Source organism: Aphelocoma coerulescens, unplaced genomic scaffold (genome assembly GCF_041296385.1).
Source record: "Aphelocoma coerulescens isolate FSJ_1873_10779 unplaced genomic scaffold, UR_Acoe_1.0 HiC_scaffold_39, whole genome shotgun sequence".
Lineage (NCBI taxonomy): Eukaryota > Metazoa > Chordata > Aves > Passeriformes > Corvidae > Aphelocoma > Aphelocoma coerulescens.
This window is the reverse complement of record NW_027183733.1, coordinates 313,738-339,225: the sequence shown is the minus strand read 5'-3', so window position 1 is coordinate 339,225 and position 25,488 is coordinate 313,738. Positions and strand designations below refer to the sequence as shown.

General features: G+C 53.1%; 1 protein-coding gene across 1 annotated transcript in view; it reads right to left on the bottom strand.

Moving 5' to 3' along the window:
• Nucleotides 1–12,402: 12,402 nt before the first annotated feature.
• The window catches only part of LOC138101660 (centrosome-associated protein CEP250-like), a 58,042-nt gene continuing 44,956 nt past the window's right edge, over nucleotides 12,403–25,488 (bottom strand). The window contains exons 26-34 of the mRNA XM_068999434.1: nucleotides 24,496–24,837; nucleotides 22,325–22,518; nucleotides 20,939–21,029; nucleotides 18,464–18,592; nucleotides 17,727–18,007; nucleotides 16,369–16,528; nucleotides 15,547–15,790; nucleotides 14,781–14,935; nucleotides 12,403–12,558 (exon numbers count right to left, since the gene is read on the bottom strand). Of these exons, the coding sequence (XP_068855535.1) occupies nucleotides 12,403–12,558; nucleotides 14,781–14,935; nucleotides 15,547–15,790; nucleotides 16,369–16,528; nucleotides 17,727–18,007; nucleotides 18,464–18,592; nucleotides 20,939–21,029; nucleotides 22,325–22,518; nucleotides 24,496–24,837 (1,752 nt within the window). The remainder of the gene's footprint in view (nucleotides 12,559–14,780; nucleotides 14,936–15,546; nucleotides 15,791–16,368; nucleotides 16,529–17,726; nucleotides 18,008–18,463; nucleotides 18,593–20,938; nucleotides 21,030–22,324; nucleotides 22,519–24,495; nucleotides 24,838–25,488) is intronic.

Genomic DNA, 25,488 nt, shown 5'->3' with positions numbered 1-25,488 from the left:
CAGACACGAGTGCATTTTTTTCTCTGCTCTCTGTTTGGCAACATATCACTAGGTCTTCTAGGCAGAAGAAAAGTCTTGCTGCTTATTTCAAAGATTCCTCGTGTCTTGGGGTGACCTTATGATGTGTAGCCCATATCGCTGCCTATGCCCAGAAATTAATTTCTATGCCTCTAAACTGAGCACAACTTTTTCAAAGCAGTTTGCAGCTTGTTCAAGGTCACACACAGATAGCGGGGTTTTTTTTCCAGCTGCGGCAGGGGAGGGAGGAGGCACCTGGCTTGCGGCTTCCCGGTCAGCTTTTGGCCAGTTGTTCAGCTTCTTTTTCTCCGGAGAGAGAGGTGAATTTTTTTTTCCTTCCCTGGAATTTCGGACTTTCTCCCTTTTCCACTGGACTGCTACAATATTAGAACACATCAGGAGGACTTTCCACCGAGCGCAGAGGGCCTGGCCTTGGGCCAAGCCCCAGCTCTGAGGAGACCAACAGGAGGACTCTAACACTTTCCCAGGTTTTTTCTCCACAGCGAGAGATTTTATTGTTTAGCATTATTTTCCTTTTCCCGTGTGTTTGTTCAATAAATAGTTTTATCTCCTTCACTTTCCTTCAAGGAAAATTTATTTTTTCCCAAACCTGGTGGGGGAGGGGTGGTTGTGCCTTCTCTCAGAGGATATATTTCTAAATTTGGCCAAACCGGAACACCTCGCTAGGAACAGACCTTCCAGAACCAAATGCTTGGAAAAGCTTTGGTAGATATTTTACTCCTTCATCTTTGAGAACATTCATCTGTGTCCTAGGGAGAATTTTTGTGCCCCAGTTGACAGGAATTGGTTTCTGGCAGGGTACAAATCGTCTGGGGAAGAGAAGAGCGGCACCTGCCTTCTCCAGGGCCTCTCCAGACTCTCTCCAGAGACTGACGGCCCAGGGATGTCACTGCCAAGTTCAGCTTCAGAGACCGATGCAGCTTCGAGTCTCTGCTTCCAGAACAGCAGCTTTGGGCTCCTTGAGCACAGCTGCAAAGGAGCAGGACAGCTCCCGGTGAAGGTCTGAGCTCCTGGCTGGTCCTTGCACAGCTCTCAGTGTAGTTCTGCCAGTGCTGTTGGTCTCAGGCCAGCTGTGACTGCAGCAAGGACACCTGAAAGAGGCAGAAAGCCCAGCTCAGACAAGCCCACGTGGGCAGGAGCATCCGCAGCCCCACGGTACCGGCTGTGGGGGCAGACACAGCCTCCAACTCCAGCCCTCACCAACACTCTGCCCTTGGGGAAGGGGAAAGGAACAGGCTCCCACACTGCCCCTGAACGGAGCTCAGATGATCAACAAGTCCAGTTCATGGCTGGCAAACCCTTCCCTCATACAACCCTCAGCCACCACAGGTCGGGGAGAGAGAGTTCCGACAGGATTTAGGAACCCAGCTCTGATTCCCAAAGCACGCATTCGGGCCACTGACCCCTTTCTCCACGGGCTGTGCCTCAGCACGGGGGCCTCAGCTCCCCTGAGCTCCTGGAGGACTCTCCTACTTGAGCTGCTGGACAGCCAGCCCCGGCAGGAGGGGAATTTGGTGCTTGTGTTATAGCAGGTTGGCTTTCCCGGGCTGGTTACCTATATATCGATAATTAGTTGATGAATTGTTAAATAAAGTGCCTAATTAATGTACTATGAATTTAAATAGTTATAAGCTAATGAGTTAAGTGCGCGTGTGTACAGGAAGCAATGCATGGGTATAACCATTAGAGGCAGGTACAACAGGAACCTGATGGACTTTATAGAAGGATCCTTTTAGAACCATTACCCCATGAGACGATATCAGTACCCAAGACCCTGACTGGAAAAGGAGCTGACCAATGGAATGGATCCAATTAGAAATGATTGGTCAAGGATGCACCATGTTAAAAGGCAATCAGAACACCGGAAAGTGGCCAATCAGTGAGATTGAAAGCGCACCAGTCCTGGAGGTGACAGAGACAATAAAAACTGACCAAGTGCTCTGTACCAGGTTCTCTGGTGGAAACTTGTGGTCCAAGGGAGTACTCGATGTGTCACATTGTTCATTTTTCTGGCTTGTAGTGTAGGGTCTGAGCTTATCTTGGATCCTCGTTCTCAGTTGCTAATTAATAAACAAGTTAGCCTGCCAAAAGGTTTCCCACCTCGTTTATAACACCTGGGGTTTTTTGATGCCTTCTTGAAGCATTTTAGCACCCGAAGCCCCTTTCACACCGCCCCATTTTTTAATTATATGTTAAGTATAGCTTTAACTTCTTTATTCATATTTATTATGCTTCTACTTAATCTCACTTAATCCCGAGGGATTCTTAAAGGGGTTTTGGGGGTTTTCTTGGTTTTGCCACGTTTTTGTGCACAGTCCGCCTTTTCAACCCTCCATTCTTTAAATGTAACAAATATAGCCTTAAATTTTTCTATACTTATACAAATTTATTCCATTTTTGTCAGTTTTGTTAAGTTTTGAAAAGGTTTTGAGGCTTTGTTGGGTCATTTCCGGTACCCACCCAGCCAATGACTGAGGGGAGTTGGGCTGAGGCGGGAACAGCTCTCGCCCCGCCCCCTGTCCCGCCCAGCCAATGACTGAGGGGAGTTGGGCTGAGGCGGGAACAGCTCTCGCCCCGCCCCCTGTCCCGCCCAGCCAATGACTGAGGGGAGTTGGGCTGAGGCGGGAACAGCTCTCGCCCCGCCCCCTGTCCCGCCCAGCCAATGACTGAGGGGAGTTGGTCTGAGGCGGGAACAGCTCTCGCCCCGCCCCCTGTCCCGCCCAGCCAATGACTGAGGGCGCTTTTCCCCGCCCGCCGGTTGGGCGGGAGCCGCTCCCCACTTGTCAGTCAATGAGGGGGGTCCGGCTGAGGCTGGAACTTCCCCCTCTCCCCCTCCCCGGCCGATCACTCCCGCCCCTCCCTGCCTCGCTGCCACTGGCCCCTTGTGACTCTGAATTTTCCCCACCTGCCCCAGTCTGGACTGGTTTATACTGCTTTATACTCCCCCCTCCCCAGGCAGAGGAGCTCCTGTGCCCCCCACCCCGCAGTGGGTAAAATTCACCTCACTAGAAGTTCGTGTCCACAAAGGAGACCGAGGAGTCCTGTAAAATTGCCTTGATTTGGAGAAAGGGAGAAAGTCCGTCAGGTGTGTGTCCAACGGGGTCTCTCCCAATTAGTTGGAGCAAGTAGCCTTCTTTTCTCCTCATTTCCTGGCCGCATTTTCTCCTCCTTCCCTTTCCCTGTTGGCTGCGGTACTTGGAAGGTACTTGGGACTTCCCGATCCACCTATCCGTGTCCCCCCTTAGTATGTGCCCCCTGTAAAACACACGATCCATGAGCATTACAATTAGCTAAATCAAATGATCTATTTTAGTAAGCTTTACTAATTGGCACGGACTGCTGCTCAGCCAAAGTCATGCTGAAGTCCTGAACTTTGGGAAGAAGAACAAAGACTTTATAGGATTATGAATATTAATATCTTTGCCTAGGGTGGATTAAAAGCTAATTAGAGCCCCCCAAACTCCCATCTCACCTCCCACAGACTCCCAGAATGTCTCCGGAGCCACCCCAAACCCCCCTGTTAGCCCCTAGAAACGCCCAAGGGACCCCCCCTGTTGGAAAACCAACCAGTTTAAAACCACTTTTTTTATATAACTTTAGCCAGGTTTCTTCACCTTTGCCCCGGAGAAGGGAACTGAAGCTTCTTTCCAGGGCATTGTTTCTCTAGGTGAGGCCTGAGATGGGCTTAGCATTTCAACAGACTGGGAGTAGCCCCAAAGAGATGAAGGCCATCGACGGAACATCAACAGAACATCAGCGGCCATCTATGAACATCTACCCCAGACTCTGCCTCTGGCAGAGTTGGAGACATCTCCTCCAGAAAAGACTGATAAGAAAATCAAGGAATGAAGATCTAATTAACATCAGAAGAGAAGAAATCTGGATTCCATAGGAGAGCAATTGCTAAGAACTACACTCACTTGGGACCAATGAACACTGACCCAATTTGTTTCTATGACTTTTGACTGTATAAAAGATCTGGAAAATCTAGTAGAAGCCATGTGTCATGGAATGATTCTCTCTGCACACCTGGGCTATGTGTGGATGAGATGATTTCTGGGGTACATCCTGGCCAGAACAATATCCTGGCCAGAATAAAGTAATGCCTTGACTCTCTAACATTAAAAATGTTGTGTGAGGGCTTTGTTTTTCCCACAGTTTTGGTGACACCCCCAGGCCACACATCCAAGGACGTGTTCTCCTTCCACCCGGGGGGGGGGGGGGGGGGGGGGTAGGGGGGGAGGCTCTGTGGGAGTCTTGGTGTTCTGGGGTCCCATCTAGCGTTCGGGGGGGTTCCCCTGATTTTGGGGTTTCCTCTGATTTCATGCTCCCCCAGTTACATTTTCTTCCCATGTGGGGGAGCTCGGGGGTCCCAGCTTCTTTGGCAGGGGCGTCACCCTGATATTGGGGTCTTACAGCATGATTTTGGGGTGTCCCCCAATTTTAAAGCCCCCTGATTTTGGGGTCCCCCACAGGACATGTTCTCCTTGCATCTGAGGGGGTGGGCAGGTCTTGGGGATCTCCCATCTTGGGAGGTCTGGGGGATCTGGGGGTCCCATCTACTCTTGTGGGGTGTTACAAACAACTTATTGAGAGTTGGCTTTTGCCATATGTTTATGGGTTATGAATTACATTATGAGTTATAATATTAAATATTATGATATTTTCCTTGGGAAATATTAAGACAATGGTATATGTTAAAATGTTTAATGTTGTTAAAATAGTCTGGTTGTAAAGTTGTTTTTTTATAAGGGCTGCATGAGTTTGTGTGCTGTAATGTCAGTTCTGTAAGTGGGACACGCTGTTGCGAGCCAAACTTCGAAGACACAGCCATAAATGTGTGATAAATACATACTATAATATTGGCTTTCCGCAAATGTTAAAATGGATGCTATATGTATAATGTTAAAGTATTTAAATAACAATGTTAAAGTATTTAATGTTAAAGTATCGTTGTTATAAAGATACAGTTTTGCAACAATAACTAATGCCTTTATTTCTGCCATTAACTAAACTTAGACATAACAGTGAAATAGCTGATACAGTTATGCTTGCGATAATTGAACTGTCTGCTTGGTTGGATAACATCCAATGAACGGATGATGAAGACCCCTGCTACTGACATGCCAGCTATCGGCAACTGCCGTCTGCAGAAACCATCGACCAAAGCCCACCCTGGAGGTGATAATAAAAACTGACTGAAACCACAGCCAGGAAATGCGCGTGCTCTAAAAAGGCAGATCCAAGGAGGAGCCATGCTAAACAGTTCCTGGAACATGTAAACTAGTTTGGGGGGGAAGTTTGAATTGGCATGATTGATTATGAATATGCATTAGGCTGATGCAATAGGACAGGTGTGTAAAGGGTGTCTCCGCAATAGCAGGTGCGCTCTTGGCTGAGTGCCAAAGCACCCAGCGCCGTGACTTTTGCTTTATTGTCTTTGTCCCCTATTGTCCTTTATTAAACTTTTAAATCCTAACAGCAGAGTGAACCTCGTTTTTCACAAAAGGAGTGGGATTCCATCCAACGAGGACCCCGACGAGCACAGCAACAGAACTGCGCCGGCTCCTAAAAGAGTGACGTGGGGTGAGACTATGCAAAACTGTACATCAGTGTGCATAAGGCTGATGCAGCCACAGGGGTATAAAAGGTAGCACCACCATTTTGTGATTGAGCCTCTGGCCCCTGGCCATGCTCCCAGCACAATCCCTTTTTGCTTTGCTGAATTTTATAGTTCTCAATAAAATTTTTAATAACTCATTTCCATATTGGATCTGGGTTGTTTATAACATGGGGTTTCCCCCTGATTTGGGGGTCCTGTCCCCAGGCTGCACACCCGAGGACGTTTTCTCCTGAGCTGCTCCAGTTCCCGCTGGAGGGGGGAGGGAATCTGTGGGAGTGGTTGGGGTTTAGGGGTGGGGGGGAAGCCCCCCCCTCCCCCCCCACCAGCTACTCCATGGTCTTCCACCCTCCTCCCAAACCCTCCTCGTCTACGGGGGGGCACCAGCCCTCTACTGCCACATATAGGGGGGTGCCTGGGGAGGGTACTGGGAAGGGCTGGGAGGGGATCTAGGGGGAGATATGGGAGGAGTATGTGGGATACAGAGTCCTGGGGAGTCTAGGAGGGAGATATGGTCGGGTAGAGGGTCCGGGGAGGTCTGGGGGGAGTTTTGTGGGGCCCTGGGATGGCTTGGGGGGTATGGGCCCTACACTGACAGGTTGGGGGGGTATCTGCCAAGTTCTGGGGTGTCTTAAGGGGGCTCTGGAGGGGTCTGGGAGGAAGATATGGGGGGTACAGAGTCCTGGGGGTCTTTGGTGGGGAGATAGGGGGGGCAGCAGCCTTCCACTGACAGGTACGGGGCATCCTGGGGGGGTCCTGGGAGGCTCTTGGGAGGTCCTGAGGGCGCTGGGGAGGAAGATATGGGGGGTACAGAGTCCCGGAGGTCTCTGGGTGGTCCTCAGCAGGGGGACATGAGGTGAGTTACGGGATCCTGCGACAGCTCTCGGGGTCTCTGGGGGCACTTATTGGGCTGCCCCTCACCTGCCCCACCCCTGCCCCACCCCTTGCTCATTCCTGCCGCACCCTTCCCCTCATCCTTCCCACCCTGTCTCACCCCTGCCTGGCCCCTGCCCTGCTCTGCCCCTCACCTGCCCCACCCCTGCCACGCTCTCTCGCCTGTGCAGGTTCAGTGTCCGGGTGAACTGCACCGACCTGTTCCATGTGGATCGGCACCACTGGACCCCCCCTGCAGGGTTCGGGTGTGGGGGGGTTCGGGAACCCCGGGAATGCGCCTTCCCCAGAGCCACCGGCATTGGGGACTCATGGTGGCCTGTGGTGAGATCCCCGGGACACCCCCAAATCCATAAGAACCCCCAGAAACCTGTGGCCTTTGGAGAGCAGCTGAGCTCTCCTTCGGGACTCTTAAGGCTTCTGGGTGCTTTTTCAGGGCTTTTTGGAGGCATTTTAGGACCAAAATTGCCTTTTCATCCTCCACATTCCAGAAATAATGCCATGTCCTGAATTTATTCAAATTCAGTCAATTTAGATCTATTTTAGTTACATTTATTAAAATTTTCCAATGTGGTTGAGGCATTTTGTGTCTTTTTGAGGTGTTTTAATGCCCAAATGATCTTTTAACCCTCCACTTTTGAAATACAACATAAATATCATCCTAAATTACTCATATTTATTCACATTTACTCCCATTTTCGTCCGTTTTGTTTAAATTCCTGACAAGAATGAGAAGTTGTCTTTACAAACTGTGGGCCTGCTGTAGATAAAGCCACATACTGAGAGGTAAAAGAAGCAATAATGAATCGTGCCGCAACCGGGCCAGGAGACACTTCAGAGACAGAGTCAGAGAAGCGGGTATTTGCTTTATTCGGCGCGCCGGGTGTGTGGGGATCGCTCCTCCAAACACACACACCTGGTGCTCTCTACAACACAGTATTAAGGGTTAAATTATGAATATTCATCACATTCCTTGGGACAGGTGTGGTTACACAAATTATTTCTCGGAAGTCATTAGCATATGGGCCACGCATGCGCTGTGTGTCCTGGTGGTCGCGCTGAGGAAGGCCTCTCCTCTTCCTCGGGGGTCTTTCTGATGGAGGCCAGTAGTCATCCTCGCAGTGAACTTTTTCACCTTTCTCCCTGGGCATGCGTAGTCCTTTGAGGGATGATTCAGCAATCTCTGAGATGATCCTTGTCCCCTCTATCTTGACAAGATTAGGGTGAATTCGGCTTCTCAGGCTTTGTAATGAACATCTTCCGTCTGAACTAACATTGCTGTCTCCCAATAGTTAACTTGTGCTTACATGAGGTAGTTATTGACTGCCCCTTCTTCAATAAGAGGAACCAAAAATTCCATAGGAATTCCACTAATTGACAGGGAGTGTTACTCACTCAAGACTGCCTTAAATCCCTGGACTTAGAGAAAAAGAACAGAAACACAAGGCAAAAGAAAACAGGGGGGAGGGGGGGAGAGGGAAGGGGAGAGTACACATTGGAAGGGGGTATGTTACTAGGCAATTCGGGAAGTCTGTACCTCTCAAGTACCTCAGCCAACGGGGAAAGACAGAGGGAAATGTGGCCGGGAAATTAGGATAAAAAGAAGGCTGGATCCTCCAACAACTTGAGAGACCCCACAGGAAATGACCATGATCGCTCCCTTTATGTGAATAAAGTAACAGGATTTCTCTGTCTCCTTTTTGGACATAAACCTCCAGTGGTTTTGGGTTAGTTTTCCTGACATTCCGAAGGGGTTTGGGGTCTTTTCTGGGTCCTTCTGAAGCGTCCCGTCCTGTCGTGACTCCGCCCAGCCAACCCCTGAGGGGACGTTTTGCTGAGGCGGGAACGGCTGGTTGCACACCCACGCCCTCCCCTCGCACAGCCAACCCCTGTGGGGAGTTTTCCCCGAGCGCGGTTTCGGCAGGAGCCGCCCCTCCCTTCTCAAGCAAATCGGTGCGGAGGGGGGACCGTGCGACGGCAGCTGAAGCGCTTGGGAGCCTCCGAAACGGCGGGCGGGCCCCACCAGGCCGCCCAATGTTCCTCCCCTCTCCCTCTCTTGCCGCCATTCCCCCCCCCGCCCCAGCCCGTCCCTCACGGCCACCGCATTCTGATTGGTCGTCGCCGTGAGGCGCGCTGCGCTCCCATTGGTTCAGCCCTTCCCGAGCCACGCGCTGATTGGCGTTAGCCGTCCCTGCTGCCGCGCTTCTTCTGTTGCCAAGGGCAGCCGCGCGCTGATTGGCCGGCGGGTGAAGAAAGGGGCGGGGCAGAGCGATCAGGGCAATCCCAAGCACAGACTCGGGCTGGGCGGAGAATGGATCGAGAGTCGCCCTGTGGAGAAGGACTTGGGGGTGTTGGTGCATAAAAAGCTCAACGTGCCCCAGCCCCTTGCACTGTCACCCAGAAACCCCCAATGTCCTGGACTGACCTCACAGCGTGGGCAGCAGGGGACAGGGGGATTCTGCCCCTCTGCCCTGCTTGGGTGAGATCCCACCTGCAGAGCTGCCTCCAGCCCTGGGGTCCAGCATCAGAAGGATGTGGAGCTGCTGGAGTGAGTTCAGAGAGGCTGCAGAGATGCTCCAAGGGCTGGAGCCCCTCTGCTCCGAGCCGGGCTGGGAGAGCTGCGGGTGTTCAGCCTGGAGAAGAGAAGGCTCCGGGGAGACCTTAGAGCCATTTCCAGTGCCTAAAGGGGCTCCAGGAGAGCGGGGAGTGGGCCTGGAATGCCAGGACAAGGGGAATGGCTTTCCATTCCAGAGGGCAGGGTTAGAAGAAGTTCTTCCCTGGGAGGGTGGGGAGGCCCTGGCACAGGGTGCCCAGAGAAGCTGTGGCTGCCCCATGCCTGGAAGTGTCCAAGGCCAGGTTGGAGGAGCCTTGGAGCAACCTGGTCTGGAGGCAGATGTCCCTGCCCACGGCCAGGGGTGGCATAGGATGAGCTTTGAGGTCCCTCCATCCCAGACCAGTCGGGGATTCTATGCTGAGGAGAAACATCACGCTAGGGATGGCGAATCCAGGGAGTGCCAAGCTGCCACGGCATCATGTCCATTGGGTGGTCCCTGACAAGGCCAAAGGGCAGCTCCTGAGGAGACCAGGTCATCCAGTTGGGCCAAGACTGCAAAAGTGGGATGCCATCACTCGGTGCTGAAGGCTCACTGCCAGGTGCCCTGACCCTTGAGCAGCTGTAGAAAGCGGAGGCTTATGTGCCTTCAAGGCAGGGTAGCCTGAGCACACGGCTTCTGTCTCTCCTGCCTGTGGGTCTCCCCTGTCTGGGCAAGGGATGCAAGCTGAGCTGAGGCTGGACATGACATCAGTGCGTGACACATCCGTCAGCCTCAGGGACCATAGAAATGGGGGCTGGCTCCAGATGCATCTTCTCCAGAAGATGCATCGCTGCCACTCACTGTGACAGACAACATGGAGAATAGAAATTTTCGGTTGCAAAATAGAGCTTAAAGACTAACTAGCAAATTAGATAAAAGAATGTAAAAGTAGACACACAGGATGCTAAACAGAGCTGAAAGCAGTGGACAAACAGATAATAAGGAACCTAAGTGGGTTTTGTGACAAAGTTATGTAACAAGAAACACCAGTGCATGCCCTAAGAGAAGTTCAAGGCAAGGTCACTTCCAATTTTGGGGGCTCTCAGCGAATACGACCACCAGAGACCCCTTTAGACAACCCTCTAAGACCATAAAAGGACTTCCAGTAAGGGGCAGAGGTGGGTAAATTAGTTCTAGGAAAGTAATGTTTATGTATTAGCCCGGAAGCACCTTGTAATGAATGTGTATGATCCTGACGGAATAAACACCCGGTGTAAAGTTTCATGACACACATCTGCTTAGAGGAGACTTCCTCTGCATGTAAATATTAGTCGTTAATCAACAGTAATACCGGCTCCAGGGAGGATCAGTGAGTGGTGTCACCACAGCCTGGCCACTTCCTGCACCTGATCCAGCAGTACTGAGCCTGCTGGCTCGGGCAGTTTTCCATTCACTTGGCCGCTCACTCGGTCCGTACCTCACCAGTCCGGCTGTAAGGAGACTGTGTGGCTGTTGAATGGTTTGCAGTGTCAGCAAAACCCTCCCTGGTCCCCCATTATTCACAGAGTCCATCAGGTCGGCCAGCCATGATTTCCCCCGTGGTAAATCTGTGCTGGCTCTTCCCAGTGCCCTTCCCTCGCAGTTGCTTGAAAGGGTGTCCAGGACCATTTGCTCCATCACCTTCCCAGGGATTCCAAAGGAGCTGATTAGCCTGTAGTTCTTCAGATCCTCTTCTGTGCCCATCTTTAAGACTGGTGTAACACTCTTTGCTGTTCTCAGGAACCTCCTTCAATGGCCAGGCTTTTTTGAAGATGACAGACAGCTCCTGTAGCTTCCTCTGGTCCTCAGACCTGGTGGATGCCTGGCTCAAGAGCTCCCTGACTATTCTCCCCCTCCCCTACTGCTTCCACAGCAATGTCTGTTCACTCCTTCTGGATAACTTGATTCTTCTTCCACAATTTTTTCTTCCACATTCCTCCTTTCTGAGATGAGGTTGATCACAAGTTCCCCGCTCAGTTGATCTCCTGTCAGCCAGGGCTGTGATTCTGCTTTTCACCTTGCTAAGTTACCTTATTCTAAACTAGGACCTCAACCCCTGACCTTCTCATCCTCAGCCAGTTCTTGAGTGTTTCCAGGATCAAGAATTCCTCCCACTGGGAGGGTGGCCGAGCACTGGTGCAGGTGCCCAGGGAGGTGGTGGAGTCTCCATCCCTGGAGAGATTCAAAAGCCGCCTGGACACCTCCTGGGCAGCCAGCTCTGGGTGGCCCTGATGGAGCAGGGGGCTGGGCAAGGTGACCTCCAGAGGTGCCTCCAGCCTCCCCCAGCCTGAGATTCTGTGACTCGGAGAAAAAACAGGTTGCAGTTTCCTAAGGACAAATGCAAAAGCTCCACATGTGGCAGGATTCTCCTGCCCTCACCAAAGTGGTTCATGTCACGTGTCTCCCATCTGCAGATTCCTCCCTGGAGTGAGGATGCCCCTCAAGGTCACTCCTTGAGGCTGACAGAAATATTTGCCCACGGTCATTGGTTTGGGTGAGAAGCATCAATCTTTAATTATTAATTGGTTTTGCTGGCTTGAATATAACTGCTTCCATGTTGCTTCAAATATAATGCACTCTACCGGAAGTTATAGTTCTCTGTACTGGGTAGTCAATAACTCTGATAAAGGTCTTTTTGTGTAGTCGTAATAAACACTTTATTTTTCTATAAATATATCCTTCATCCTATGGAACACAGTTGTATAAAGGTTCAATTACACCTATTATCCTACAATCCTACAATTACACCTGCAATCCTTTAAACATAAACTATGGACAAAATCTGAGGCTACGACTGCATGCAGCTGCACCCTGTCTCCTCTCTGACAAGCCTAGGAAGTAAGGAGGTCCTTGTGACTCAACGAGAGCATCTCCTGCCTGCTCCCTGCACAGCTCTCCAGGGGTTCCTGCCGGTCTCGGGCCAGCTGTGACTGCAGCAAGGACACCTGAAAGAGGCAGAAAGCCCAGCTCAGACAAGCCCACGTGGGCAGGAGCATCCGCAGCCCCACGGTACCGGCTGTGGGGGCAGACACAGCCTCCAACTCCAGCCCTCACCAACACTCTGCCCTTGGGGAAGGGGAAAGGAACAGGCTCCCACACTGCCCCTGAACGGAGCTCAGATGATCAACAAGTCCAGTTCATGGCTGGCAAACCCTTCCCTCATACAACCCTCAGCCACCACAGGTCGGGGAGAGAGAGTTCCGACAGGATTTAGGAACCCAGCTCTGATTCCCAAAGCACGCATTCTGGCCACTGACCCCTTTCTCCACAGGCTGTGCCTCAGCACGGGGGCTGCAGCTCCCCTGAGCTACTGGAGGACTCTTGTCTTTCAGAGGTTGATGCATTTTTCTGGTCAGACTGGGAGACAGGCAATGTAAAGTAGTCTGGGGGGAACACTCTCCAAAAAGTTCTGATTCTCCTCCCTTCATGTTCCACCTGCAGGTTGGATGGGAGAAAGGGTCACAGAAACCTGTCAGCAAACATGGGGCAAAAGGACCTCTGGACATCAAGGCAAGGAGATCTCTGCTCACAGACCCTCAATTGCACCAGACAGCACTGGGGGCAAAGAGCTCTCGCTGGGGGCTGTGCAGGAGAGGCCAGTGTGTGTCCGGGGACACGGGGCCAGGGAGGGAGGCAGCGGAGTGAAGGTGCCTTTGTGAAAGCCATGGGCTGCCACAACAGAGACAACAAACAAAGGGGTGTGCCCACAGCAGGGACAGGGAGAGGCAAGGAAACAAGCAGAGGACTCCAAAGCACTGCCTGGGCACACGAGTCATGATCCAGAGGAGCCTGAGGCTCTGCAGAGGCAGTGAAAGCCCACTTTACCTCAAAAGTTCTCCTGAGCTCACGCTTCTCTGGCTTGTCTTTTGCTGCTGCTGCAACCTGGTCCCGCACACATTCCACACCCCTCCTGGAGTGCTCAGACAGCCGCTTGCCTTCTGCTCCAACAGCCTGCTGGGTGTTCAGAGAGGAGATGATTCCCTTATTTCAAACACCACAAGAGCTGTCCCTCAGAAATCTCCATCTGGGGAAGCATCCTCGAAGCTCCAGCAGTGCAGCTGCTCTTCAGCCCTCGCTACAGAACTCTGCTCACTTCAGTCCATCACTCTGCTCACCTGCTCCATTCCTTTCCACACCAAATCCAACCCACACATGTTGCCTCCCCTTGCCTGGGCACGGGAGAAGCAATTCCCCATGCCCAGCTTTTGGCCTGGAGCTGATTTGAACAGCAGCTCCAGAGCTGCCTCAGTCATTCCAGGCGTGCCAGCAAACAATCTGGCAGCCAATGGTCTCTGGCTGGAGCCAGGCAGACACACAAGGCTGCCTGCTGCAGCCCGGGCTGCTTTGCCCAAGCAGGCCTAGACTGACAGGGATTTAGAATCCCACCTCTTCATGGGAAACTTCATTGGAATCTTTGAGAGACGTTGCAGTGGACTGAAGATCAGTGCCAGTGCCTACCTGGGGATGACTCTTTCCCTGCAGAAAGGCTGAGTGTTTCTTCAGAGCCTCTTTGGCAATTTTACACTTGGCCAGTGGAGCACACAGGACTTGAGCATTTCCTCTGCCTTCCTTCAAAGCAGCAGCCCCATGCTCCAACTCCTCCTGTTTTCTTTCATTTTCAGCGTCCAATTGTTGCGTTGTTTCCTTTCTTGAAATTTCAAGTGTTTTCATTTCATTCTTCTTTTTCAGATCCCTCATCTGCTCCTCGTACAATTCCCGTTCACGCTGCCAAAACAGGGAGGTCACTCATTCCCTCTCTCGGTTTGCTTTTCATACCAGATCGGGACTCCTGCCACAGGCAGGCAAAGGCTGCCCCTCTCTCTCTGCCTCTTGGGATGCCTCAGACCTTTGCTGGGACCGCCCTTGACGCTGAGTCTTTCCCAGCTCACTCAGCCCATCCCAGCTCCCTTTCTGCCCTTCCCCGACCTCTTGCAGCTCCACTCGAGTGTTCCTTTGGGGAGCAGCTGCCAGAACTGCAGCCAGGATTCCAAGTCCACGCTAAGCAGGATTTAGGCAGTGCCATGAGGATGTGCTCTCCAGCAGGGAGAAAGGGAAGAGCAAACACCCCCAACATTTCATTCCCTGCAGCTGGGGTGACAGGAGTGGTTTTTGAGCTCTCCTGTGTAGAGTTTCCATGGCACCATCCCCGAGAGCCCCACTGCCCTCTCTTGGAGCAGCAATGGCCACATCAGTCTGTCATTCTCTGCTGCCACTCAGGACGAGTTCTCCCCTTGCAGGCACACGTCCTTATCTGCATCAGCACTTTGCTTTTCTCTCTTTTCTCCCCACTGGCTGCTCTCTGATGGCCAAGGCCAAACACCTTTCTATTAACAGCAAACTTGGCCTTCTCACCCCTCGTTCCAGGTCCAGGTATTTGAAATCTGGACGTGGGTTTGGACACGAGGAATTGCCCAGACCATGCAATGTCCATAGAGACAGTGTGGACATTGAGAACTAGAGGGCACAAAACTCCAGCATGGAGGAAAACCAGCAGCCTCAGCACTAACTGGCTTTGACATGACTACGACATCTTTTCCTCCTTATTCAGAAGAATGCAGTTTGAAAAGCTCAGCTGGAAAGAGGTGCTCCTTAGAACTATTAACACAAGGGCCAAACATAGCTAGGAAATGGCCCTTCATGGCATCTGCCGTTCTCACCAGCACATCCTTCCTTTCCTTCTCCAGGCTCTCCAGTTTCCTCTGCAGAGATGCCACCTCCTGACAAAGAGTCACACCCTCTTCCTTCAGGGCAATGGCCTCTTTCTCCAGGGCAGTTTCTCGAGAGGTCTTCTGGTGTTCTGCCCTCCACATCGCTGCAGCAGGAAGGAGAAGGAGAATGAGAACAGCAAAGCAAAGGCAAACTGATGTGCATCCTGCAGGGACAACAGCACTGTCTTCTTGGCCTGCCTGTGTTTGCCAGCCCCTAAGGCCGCAAGGGCTTCCAAAGCTGACAGAAATGAAGGAAACTTCAAGGCAGAGAAAAAAGCAGGAATCCAAGGGGCAAGGTTCAGAGGAATAGGAAAGTGTCTTTCCTCTTGGGCTTGTGCAGAGTGAGCAGTCCAAGAGAGACAAAGGAGCGGGGATGCCTGTGCAGCCCTGCTCCAGAGAGGCCAATAGCCTGGGGGCTCTGGCAGGGCCTGGAGTTGGGGGGAATCGAGCTGAGGCATCCAGCTACAGCTCCTCAGCACAGACACAGCACCTGAAAGGCACCACCTGTGCACGGGATCAGCCATAGCACAGCCAGATGGCACTGCCAGCCACGGCATCTTCCTCGAGAAAAAGCTTTCACTGGCACTGGATGGAGAAATCTCCTGCTGGTTGTTCTTCCCCTCTGCCATCTCTGGGCACTTTTCCTCTGCATGGGATCAGAGAGCCCTGCTGGCAAGACGGGATGGGGCAGTGGGTGCGAGAGGAGAAGCTCTACCTTGCTCACTTTCCTCCAACTCCTGCTGCAGCTCCTGGTTGCGAGCCTTCAGATGGTCTATCTGAGCCTGCACCTCCCTCAGCTCCAGCTCCAAAGTCTTACACTGCGTGGCCATGGCCTCTGCTCTTTCCTCAGAGCTCTGGAGCCTCACATGCAGCTCAGACCCCTCAGTTTCCAGCTCCTGCTTCTCCTGAGTAGGCTGGGGAGCCGCCTTCTCGATCACTGCTTCCAGCTCGGCCGGCATCTGGAAGATGGATGCACAGAGCCTCAGGGACAGGGCTGCTCCTGAGGCAGCAGAGCAGGCAGTAGAGCAAGCAACAAAGGAGAAATGATTTCAGGCAAAAAAACATGCCCAAAACAGAAGGCACAGAGCCAAGGATTCCAGTGGAAACAAGTGTCCTGAAAATAGGGAAAGGGAGCCAATGGGCATCCTTGAGGCTGCAGCTCTGAACACCGGCTGAACTGGCTGCGCTGGAAGTGCCCTCCCCAGCCTGCCATAGCCACGTCTGTGTGCCCACATTGCTCGGTGCCCAGCACAGGCACCAACTCCATCTGGGACAACACTGCTAACAGAGGGATGGAGAAGCTCCAAAGGAGTCTGCTGCTGCTTCTCCTCCCACATTTCCTGCTGGGAGCCGGGAGAGAACGGAGGAAAACATCGGCAGCAGACACCAGATCCAGCCTTGGCCTGTGGGTGCAGCAGCACCCCGGGGCAGAACACGGCAGCAGTGGATGCTGCTGGGAGGGGAAAGCAGTTGGGGCCTCCAAGCCAAAGGTGATGATGTGTGTCCCTGGAGAAGAGGACGCCAGGGCACAGATTACCTGGGCGTTGAGCTTCAGCACTTGTCCTGTGCGGTTTGCACAGAGCTGCTCGGCCTCGCGAAGAGCAGAACGAAATTGAGACACCTGATTGTTCAGTGCCTGGTTCTTTTCTTCCAGTGTTCTGAGGCACAGGTTCTTTTCCTCCAGAGACAGAAGCAGCCTAAAAGGGAAGCATGCAACTCATTACTACACGGTATCACATTTTAGGAACTCTTAGGACTCGCACCACCTCGGGGAAAACTGCTCTGTCTGATGAGGTTTGTCTAAACAACGTGGCTGTTTGTTTGTTCCCCCTGCAGTCACAGCCCAGCATGTGCCCACTCTGCTTTTATTCATGAAAGAATGGGGAGTTCCTGCCTACATGTCCTACCTTCTTCTTGAGATGGGAATGTGAATATAGACCTAACAAAGTCTTGCCATGAAGAGATTAGGGGAGAGGAAGAGTTTTCTTCTGACTACCCAGGCTCCAAGGGGGAAAGGTTTGGTCAACATGGAAGAGACATTTCCTTGCCCCATCTTGTATGTCCAGGTAGGAGGAGCAGCACCCTACAGCCAGAGGATCTCGGGGAAGTTCCCTAAGATTTACCAGCACCCATCCTACTTCCAGCTGGAGAAACAAAGGCCGATAGCAGAAGGGGCAACAGAGCCTTGGAGCACAACCTGATGGAAGATGCAGAAACCTGCAGGCAAGCAAGAGGGCCCTGCCCTTTCTTTGTCTTCTTCTCAAAAGAAGAATCCAGTGGCACTGAAGACCGGCAGGACTTGGTCAGCTGGAGGGGCCCCGCTAACCTTGGTCTTGTCTCTTGCATTCTTTGCACAGTCAGTATTGCCTGTGACTCTGGAGGCTGGCAGGGACCCTGCTTGAGCCCCCCCAGGCACCTGGGGGCATTTTCTGAGGAACGATGCAACAGAGACATTCTTGGTTCTTGGGTGCCTTTGAGGGGAATCTGGCCTAGGTCAGCAATCAGGGCCTTGAGATGGTTCTGCCAAGCAAAGGCATCAGGATGCCAGGCTGCTCCAGATCCCAAAGGCTTCAAGTTACAGGACCCAAGGCGGAGCTGCTGGATGTGTCCAGCTCCTTACACTGCAGCTTGGGCAGTGTTAGCACACCCACCTCACAACAGAACACACCCCTAGAGGGAAAGAGCTACTCCAAAAGCCTTTGTCTTCAGAAAAACTCTAACTGAAGGCTTGAAAGAAAAGAAAATGAAACACAACATCCAGACAACCAGACGCGTCTGCACGGAGAGTTCAGAACTCTGCCACATAGGAAATGCTGCCAGAGCCCCTGGCCAGTGCAAAGATGGCAAAGAGGGAATCCATTCCCACAAGGCAGAGTCCCACAGGCTTTCATTTACCTGGCTTTTTCCTTCTCTAGGGTGTTCAAGGAAGCCCAAAGTCCCGAATTTTGGCGTGCCACTTCTTCCCATTGACTCCTTTCCATCTCCAAGTTCTTCAGGTGCACTTGCAGCTCCTTGTTCTGATGTTCTGCCTCCTCCAGCATCTTCTGGAGCTGCTCAACCTGCAACAGCTTCTGCCTTGACTGCTTCTGGGCCTCCCTCACATCTTGCCGGGCTCTCTGAACAATCGTTGCCTGGGACTCTCTGGAGGCTGCCAGCTGAGATGTCAACTCTCCCACCTCCAGTCAAACAGAACAAAGCAGTCAGAGGCTACAGCCACAGCCTGTCACTGTCAGCCACAGCAGAGGCTGTGAGAAAAGGCAAAGGCCAACTTTCCATTTCTCCCTGTCCTCAGAGCACCAGATTCACAATGCATACGGACAACTTGTTTCAATCTCTACGTGGCCCACCAAGGGCACCTGAAAAAGCACCTCCCACACCAAGGCCAGCAAGAAGAGGCCAGCAGGAATCCGTGCTGATGGTTGCTGGCCAACAGCCCAGAGGACTAGCCCAGCTGTCCAGGGCAGCAGCTGAGATTCAGCAGAGCACCGAGGGTCCTTCAGAGCAGCTGCCAAGGAGCCCAGAGCACGAGGCAGCCCCAGGGACCACCCCAGCAGCTGCTGCTCTGCCATGGAAAAGCAAGAAGGGCACAGACCCCCTGCTGGATGCTGCGGTGCCTCTGCTGTTTCACTCACCTGCTTTTGTAGAGCCTCCCTCTGCTCAAGGAGGAGATTCATTTCCTCTTTGATGCCTCGTAGTTCTTCCTTGTGCCTCTTCTGCGCTGCCTGGATTCCCCTCCGAGCTTCCTGCAGCTCAGCTTGCAGCTTTGCCTGGATGGTCTGGCAACAAAATGCAGAGCAACTTCCTGCGACCTGCCCTCAGGCTCAGCTTTTCCCACTTGCTCTCTCAAAATCCCATTCCTTCAGCGACTTCTTTTGGCTTCTCTACCCAGCTCTGCTTCCATTGCAAGCCTTGCTTCCCGGGCCTGAGCTCTGGAGCTTGCCAGGCTCTGTGCTGCCAGGGCCTGAAGCAGCCCTTGCCTCCTGACTCCCAGCACCTGCCTTTTGTGCCCTTGCCACTGCCCTGCACTCTGTTCCCTGCCTGCTCAGACTTACCTGCCCCTTCTCTTGCTGCTCTTTCACCTCCTGCCTGAGCTGCTGCACCTGCTGGCAGGCTTGGCTTAGCTGTCCCCGAGTTTGGAGCAGTGTCTCTGATAAAGAATTCTTCTCCTTCTGCTTTTCCAGCAGGACCTGCACAGAAGGAAAGAGCAGAGGGCTTGACACTTCCCCTGCAAACTCTGTGTGGCAAGAGGCAAAGACTGATGGGCTCACGCGCTCTCAGAGCACTCGGCTGCTGCTCCCCTGGGCCACTGTCTGCCCTGGGGGGGACACAGCTTCCCAGAGAGTGACTTAGAACACAGCCCAGGAGACATCTCTGGGTTGCTGTTCAGAAATACTCCAGGCGAGTCTTTAAAAAGATTTGTCTCTTGTCAGCGTTCCCGCTGCGCCCTCCCTGTGCCCACAAAAGAAAAGTCCTACAAACTCAGTTTGGCTATGGACACCGACCAGTACACACCAAAAGAGGACCCTTAAGAGAACAGTGAAGATCCTCCGAGGTAAGTCTTAGGAAAACAGAGCACAAGAGCAGCACAAAAATCCCAACGGAAAGCTGATGTTTCTGCCGGGCTTCCTGTGAGAGGGCTCATTCCTGGGCCCAAAGATAGCCCTCTTCACCTTTCACCTCCCCAAATTCAATGTAGAAGACATGGAGGGCATGCTCCACACAGCCCCATAGCCTGCCATCTCCCACAGCTCCAGCCTTGCAAAAAATCACACCAATTCTCCTTGCACAATCATTACCTCTCGCTTGGCATTTTCAAATCTAGTTTGTTCCTCTTGTCTTTGAGCCTGCAGGGTGGCAACTTTCTGCCTCATCTCAAACAGCACCTTCTGGTGCTCCTGCTCTCTCTCTGCCTTCTCTTTTCCCCATTGCTGCAGCATCTCCTGTATGTCTGCATGGTACCTTTCCCGCTCAATTGCCTGAGGAGGGGAGGAAAAATCTTCAAGTTGAAGTCCCCAGGCAAGCTCCTCGCTGAAAAACGTGAAGCTTCATCCCTCCCACAAACCCCAACCTGAAAAGACAACAGCACTGGCTCTCTGCTCTCCAGAAACCGTGTCCTGTCAGGGAATTTAAAAGGAGGCTCAGCAGGTGCAAGGATCCCAGAACCATGGAATCATTTCTGTTGGGAAAGACCTGCACAAGCATTGAGTCCAACCATTCAGAAAAGGAGGTGTCACCTTCTGGCACCCTGATGCCCCAGTCACAAGGACTGAAGGACCGGGGCCTGTTCCATTTGCTTCCAGCCCAAAGCTAATCCCTCTGTCCACCGTGGGAGCACAGCAAGACAGGAACCGAGTTCCCACGCCTGCAGCCAGCAGCACTGTTGGCATCTGCTCCACGCTGGCATCTGCTCCGTGGCAGGTGGGACTCGGGGAAGATCCTGCCCTGGGCCGCCACGCTTTGGGTGGGCACTGCCCAAGCTGCTCTGGAACTCGCCTTACGCCCTCACGGAAGCCGTGGCTGCATTTACTGGCCCAGCACCATCCTGTGGGTCTTCACGCGCCTCCAAGTCCGAGCCGCCGCCTCTCCTGCCCGGCCCAGCAGCGGGAGGCCTCTGGCAGAGGACTGCTGCCCTTTCACACCCTCAGGCTCTGCTGGTGCTAAACCAGCCCCCAGGGCCAGCTTGGACAATTCAGAAGCGTATTGTCACCTACCAGGTCTTGCAGGAGCTTGTTTATTTCCACCTGCTGAGCAGTTCCCTGAAGCCTGAGGCTTTTGTGACACTGCTGCTCTGCCTGCAAGAGCTGTTGTGCTGTGTCTTCCTGCTCCTGCTTCCTGAGAGTTCTCTCTGCTTCCAGCTCACGTTGGAGGCACTTCACTTCTCCTGCAAACACGACCAACAGCAAGATTCAGAGTCTTTACTGCCTTTACTGACTCAGGCCCTTTCAGTGTCAGCGTAGGAGGGCCCTGCCTCCAGCGCCACCGCTCCTCAGAAGCCCTGCAGACAGAGGAGGCTTTACAGCAGCTTCTCTAGGTGGGGCGGCACCACAAACAAAGCACACGAGGTTCTCACCTTGTAGCGCCTCCTTGGCCTGTGTGACTGTGAGCACTTGAGCCTCCAGATGGTTGCTGGTGATCTCCAGCAGGGATATCTGCTGCTGAGCAGCAAACAGGCTGGATTCCAGGCTCTCCTTCGCTGACCTACAGGTTGCAAATACGGAGAGACATGAGCTGCTCGCTCCTGACACTCCCGGGCAGTTATTCCAGGACAACGTGGCTCAAGATGCCCAGGCCTGAGAATGCAAAACGGGTCGCATGGAAACTTGTACAGAGAAGGCCCATTTGTGCCATTTCAGTAGCAAAGCAGGGCCCTCTGAGGGAGTGCCCAGGCCTTCCTTATGGCCTGGCACAGCACAGACAGCCCAGCCCAACGTGACCTCAACAGCCGAACCTTCAGCTGCTCTTCCTGACCTATGACCCTGGCTAGCTGTGCCCACACAGGCTGGGCCGAGGAGCAAAAGCCCAGCCTCTGCTCACAGCCCTTCTCTCATCAGCACTTCCAAGCTGCTCTGCAGGGGGACAGAACAGACTCTCGTCCTGGCTCACTCCTGACTTGTTAACTCTCTTCATCATGGACATAAAGGTACATAATTTTCCAGACACTCTGTATTTAAGAGACTTCAGAACTACTTTGCATGATACAGTAAAATCTCATGGTCATGGCAGCACTTGTAAAAATTCAGAACACCATGTTGTCTGAACAACAACTACCTGAATGCAGAGACTGCAGTTTAAGCTCCTGCACGGTCAAGGAATAGACTTGCCACCTTTCTTTTAGTGTTGCCAGCTAAGCAGGCAGTAGCCCAAGTCTTGTCCTTCTTTGGAGAGTGAGAGGGACCATCCAAAAGGACCTTGGCAGGTTTGACAGGTGGGTGCCCATCAACACAGCAAGAATCCCCAGGGGCTGTCAACAATTCCAAAGAGGTTTCCCTGCTGCTCTCTAAGCAGCTCTAGGTCCTGCCTCACACTTCTCAAGAGTGTGCTTGGAAGCAGAAGGCCCTCAGCATTTTCAGCAGGAGCCTCTGGCTTCCCCCTGAATGGCAGCATGCTACTGCCAACATCCCAAGGTCAGAGCCTGGAGTTCTGAAGATGAAGCTTCAGTTCTGAAGATCAGGATTGTGTCAAGCTACTTAGGAAGGAAAGAGGGATGTTCAATGCCCAGAACAAGGAACTAAACCCAAGAGAAACTTGAGGTTTCACTCAACAGCTGCATGGTTTAAGTACTACTCAATTCAGGGCCGGGTGGCTTGCTTTTGACTTCCCACACGAGTGTGCTTGGCGGCACAAACAGGAGCCCAAGGCTCACAACAGCTTTGCTGGCTTTAGATGTCAGAAAAATAACCTTCACATTGTGGCATATTTCTTTTTCTTGAGACTTCCATTTTCTGTCCATGCAAGGTAAAAGCATCCGGAAAGGGTCTCCTCCCTGCCTTTACCTGGTCTCTGCCAGCTGCTTGGAAAGGTCTTGTTGGTGACGCTCCATGGCTGCCAGTCGGCCCTCAAGGGCAGCCTTCTCCCGGCCCAGCAGCTCCTTCTCTCTGCACACCTGGGCCAGTGCGTGCCCTTGGCCAGAGGGCTCCTGGTGCAGCTGCTCCAGAGCCCTGCTCAATGACTCTTGCTCCTGGGAAACCTGGAAGCAGGACAAGGTACAGCTCGAGCCCTTCCTCAGGAGCCCTGTGCAGAGCCAGCCAGTGCCACCTCGCAGGCAGCCAGAGGACAGGGAGCTCCCATGCTCTGGGCTCAAAGTTTCACAGCATCTGCCCTCTGCAGCTCCGATACCCTGGGCTGCCAAAAGCCTCTGGCACTGTTACCTTGGAAGTGCTGTGTCAGGCCCTGCTGGCTTGCCTGGCACCAGATTGCTCCTTCCCAACAAACATCCCTGCCCCAAATTCTGTGTTGTCACCCAAAAATACTGCATCTTCCACAACTGCCAATACACTTGACTCTAAGCACCAGCAGTGCAGCTGCTGTTCAGCCCTCGCTACAGAACTCTGCTCACTTCAGTCCATCACTGCTCACCCCCACGTGTTGCCTCCCCTTGCCTGGGCAAGGGAGAAGCAGATCCCCATGCCCGGCTTTTGGCCTGGAGCTGATCTGAACAGCAAGCTCCTGCACAGCCAGCCCAGGGACAGGGAGCAAACTCTCCTTCTCCCAAACTTCAGAGCATTCCACATGGGAGCAGAGCACAATGTGGGCAACGAAGCCCACGGGGAGAATGAGCCTTCAAGCACTGCTGAGGCCACGAAACTCCTCCAACTCTTCTTTCCTGACACCACGGGCTTGTGGCTGCTGGGCTGGCTGGCAGCAGAGAGCCAGCTGCTCCCACCTCCTGCTGGCTCTGCAGCGGGTGCAGCCACAGCAGCTCCAGCACGGTGCCCTCTGTCTGCTCTGGAGCAGAGGAGCTGCCAGCCCTGGGAGCAGCGCTCAGGGCTTGCCTGGCTTGGGGAAAACAGCTCAGCTCACAGCTGCTACTCTGCTTTCTGAGGGACATGTGCCTTGCCAAGGGTTGTGTTCCTCCCACCAAGGAAGATGATGTTCTCACCTGTCCAGAAGTCGACCTGCTGTGCTGGGAAGACGGGGGAGCATCCACTCTAATGGTATCCGAGAGGTAAACATTCCCAAAGATTCTCTGGACACTCCTCCCTTCAGGTTCCACCTGCAGGTTGGATGGGAGAAAGGGTCACAGAAACCTGTCAGCAAACATGGGGCAAAAGGACCTCTGGACATCAAGGCAAGGAGATCTCTGCTCACAGACCCTCAATTGCACCAGACAGCACTGGGGGCAAAGAGCTCTCGCTGGGGGCTGTGCAGGAGAGGCCAGTGTGTGTCCGGGGACACGGGGCCAGGGAGGGAGGCAGCGGAGTGAAGGTGCCTTTGTGAAAGCCATGGGCTGCCACAACAGAGAGAACAAACAAAGTGGTGTGCCCACAGCAGGGACAGGGAGAGGCAAGGAAACAAGCAGAGGACTCCAAAGCACTGCCTGGGCACACGAGTCATGATCCAGAGGAGCCTGAGGCTCTGCAGAGGCAGTGAAAGCCCACTTTACCTCAAAAGTTCTCCTGAGCTCACGCTTCTCTGGCTTGTCTGCTGCTGCTGCTGCAACCTGGTCCCGCACACATTCCACACCCCTCCTGGAGTGCTCAGACAGCCGCTTGCCCTCTGCTCCAACAGCCTGCTGGGTGTTCAGAGAGGAGATGATTCCCTTATTTCAAACACCACAAGAGCTGTCCCTCAGAAATCTCCATCTCGGGAAGCATCCTCGAAGCTCCAGCAGTGCAGCTGCTCTTCAGCCCTCACTACAGAACTCTGCTCACTTCAGTCCATCACTCTGCTCACCTGCTCCATTCCTTTCCACACCAAATCCAACCCACACATGTTGCCTCCCCTTGCCTGGGCACGGGAGAAGCAATTCCCCATGCCCAGCTTTTGGCCTGGAGCTGATTTGAACAGCAGCTCCAGAGCTGCCTCAGTCATTCCAGGCATGCCAGCAAACAATCTGGCAGCCAATGGTCTCTGGCTGGAGCCAGGCAGACACACAAGGCTGCCTGCTGCAGCCCGGGCTGCTTTGCCCAAGCAGGCCTAGACTGACAGGGATTTAGAATCCCACCTCTTCATGGGAAACTTCATTGGAATCTTTGAGAGACGTTGCAGTGGACTGAAGATCAGTGCCAGTGCCTACCTGGAGACAAAGCCTTTCCTTCAAGATGTCCAGGTCTTTCTTCAGAGCCCCTTTGGAAATTTCACTCTTGGTCAGTGCAACACTCAGGACTTGAGCGGTCTCTTGCCATTCCTTCAAAGCAGCAGCCCCATGCTCCAACTGTTCCTGCTTGGCTTCCCTCTCCACTTCCAGTTGTTGGGTGTTTTCCTTGACACTTCGCATCTCCGGTGTTTTCATTTCATTCTTCTTTTTCAGATCTCTCATCTGCTCCTCGTACAATTCCCGTTCACGCTGCCAAAACAGGGAGGTCACTCATTCCCTCTCTCAGTTTGCTTTTCATACCAGATCAGGACTCCTGCCACAGGCAGGCAAAGGCTGCCCCTCTCTCTCTGCCTCTCGGGATGCCTCAGACCTTTGCTGGGACCGCCCTTGACGCTGAGTCTTTCCCAGCTCACTCAGCCCATCCCAGCTCCCTTTCTGCCCTTCCCCGACCTCTTGCAGCTCCACTCGAGTGTTCCTTTGGGGAGCAGCTGCCAGAACTGCAGCCAGGATTCCAAGTCCACGCTAAGCAGGATTTAGGCGGTGCCATGAGGATGTGCTCTCCAGCAGGGAGAAAGGGAAGAGCAGACACCCCCAACATTTCATTCCCTGCAGCTGGGGTGACAGGAGTGGTTTTTGAGCTCTCCTGTGTAGAGTTTCCATGGCACCATCCCCGAGAGCCCCACTGCCCTCTCTTGGAGCAGCAATGGCCACATCAGTCTGTCATTCTCTGCTGCCACTCAGGACGAGTTCTCCCCTTGCAGGCACACGTCCTTATCTGCATCAGCACTTTGCTTTTCTCTCTTTTCTCCCCACTGGCTGCTCTCTGATGGCCAAGGCCAAACACCTTTCTATTAACAGCAAACTTGGCCTTCTCACCTCTCGTTCCAGGTCCAGGTATTT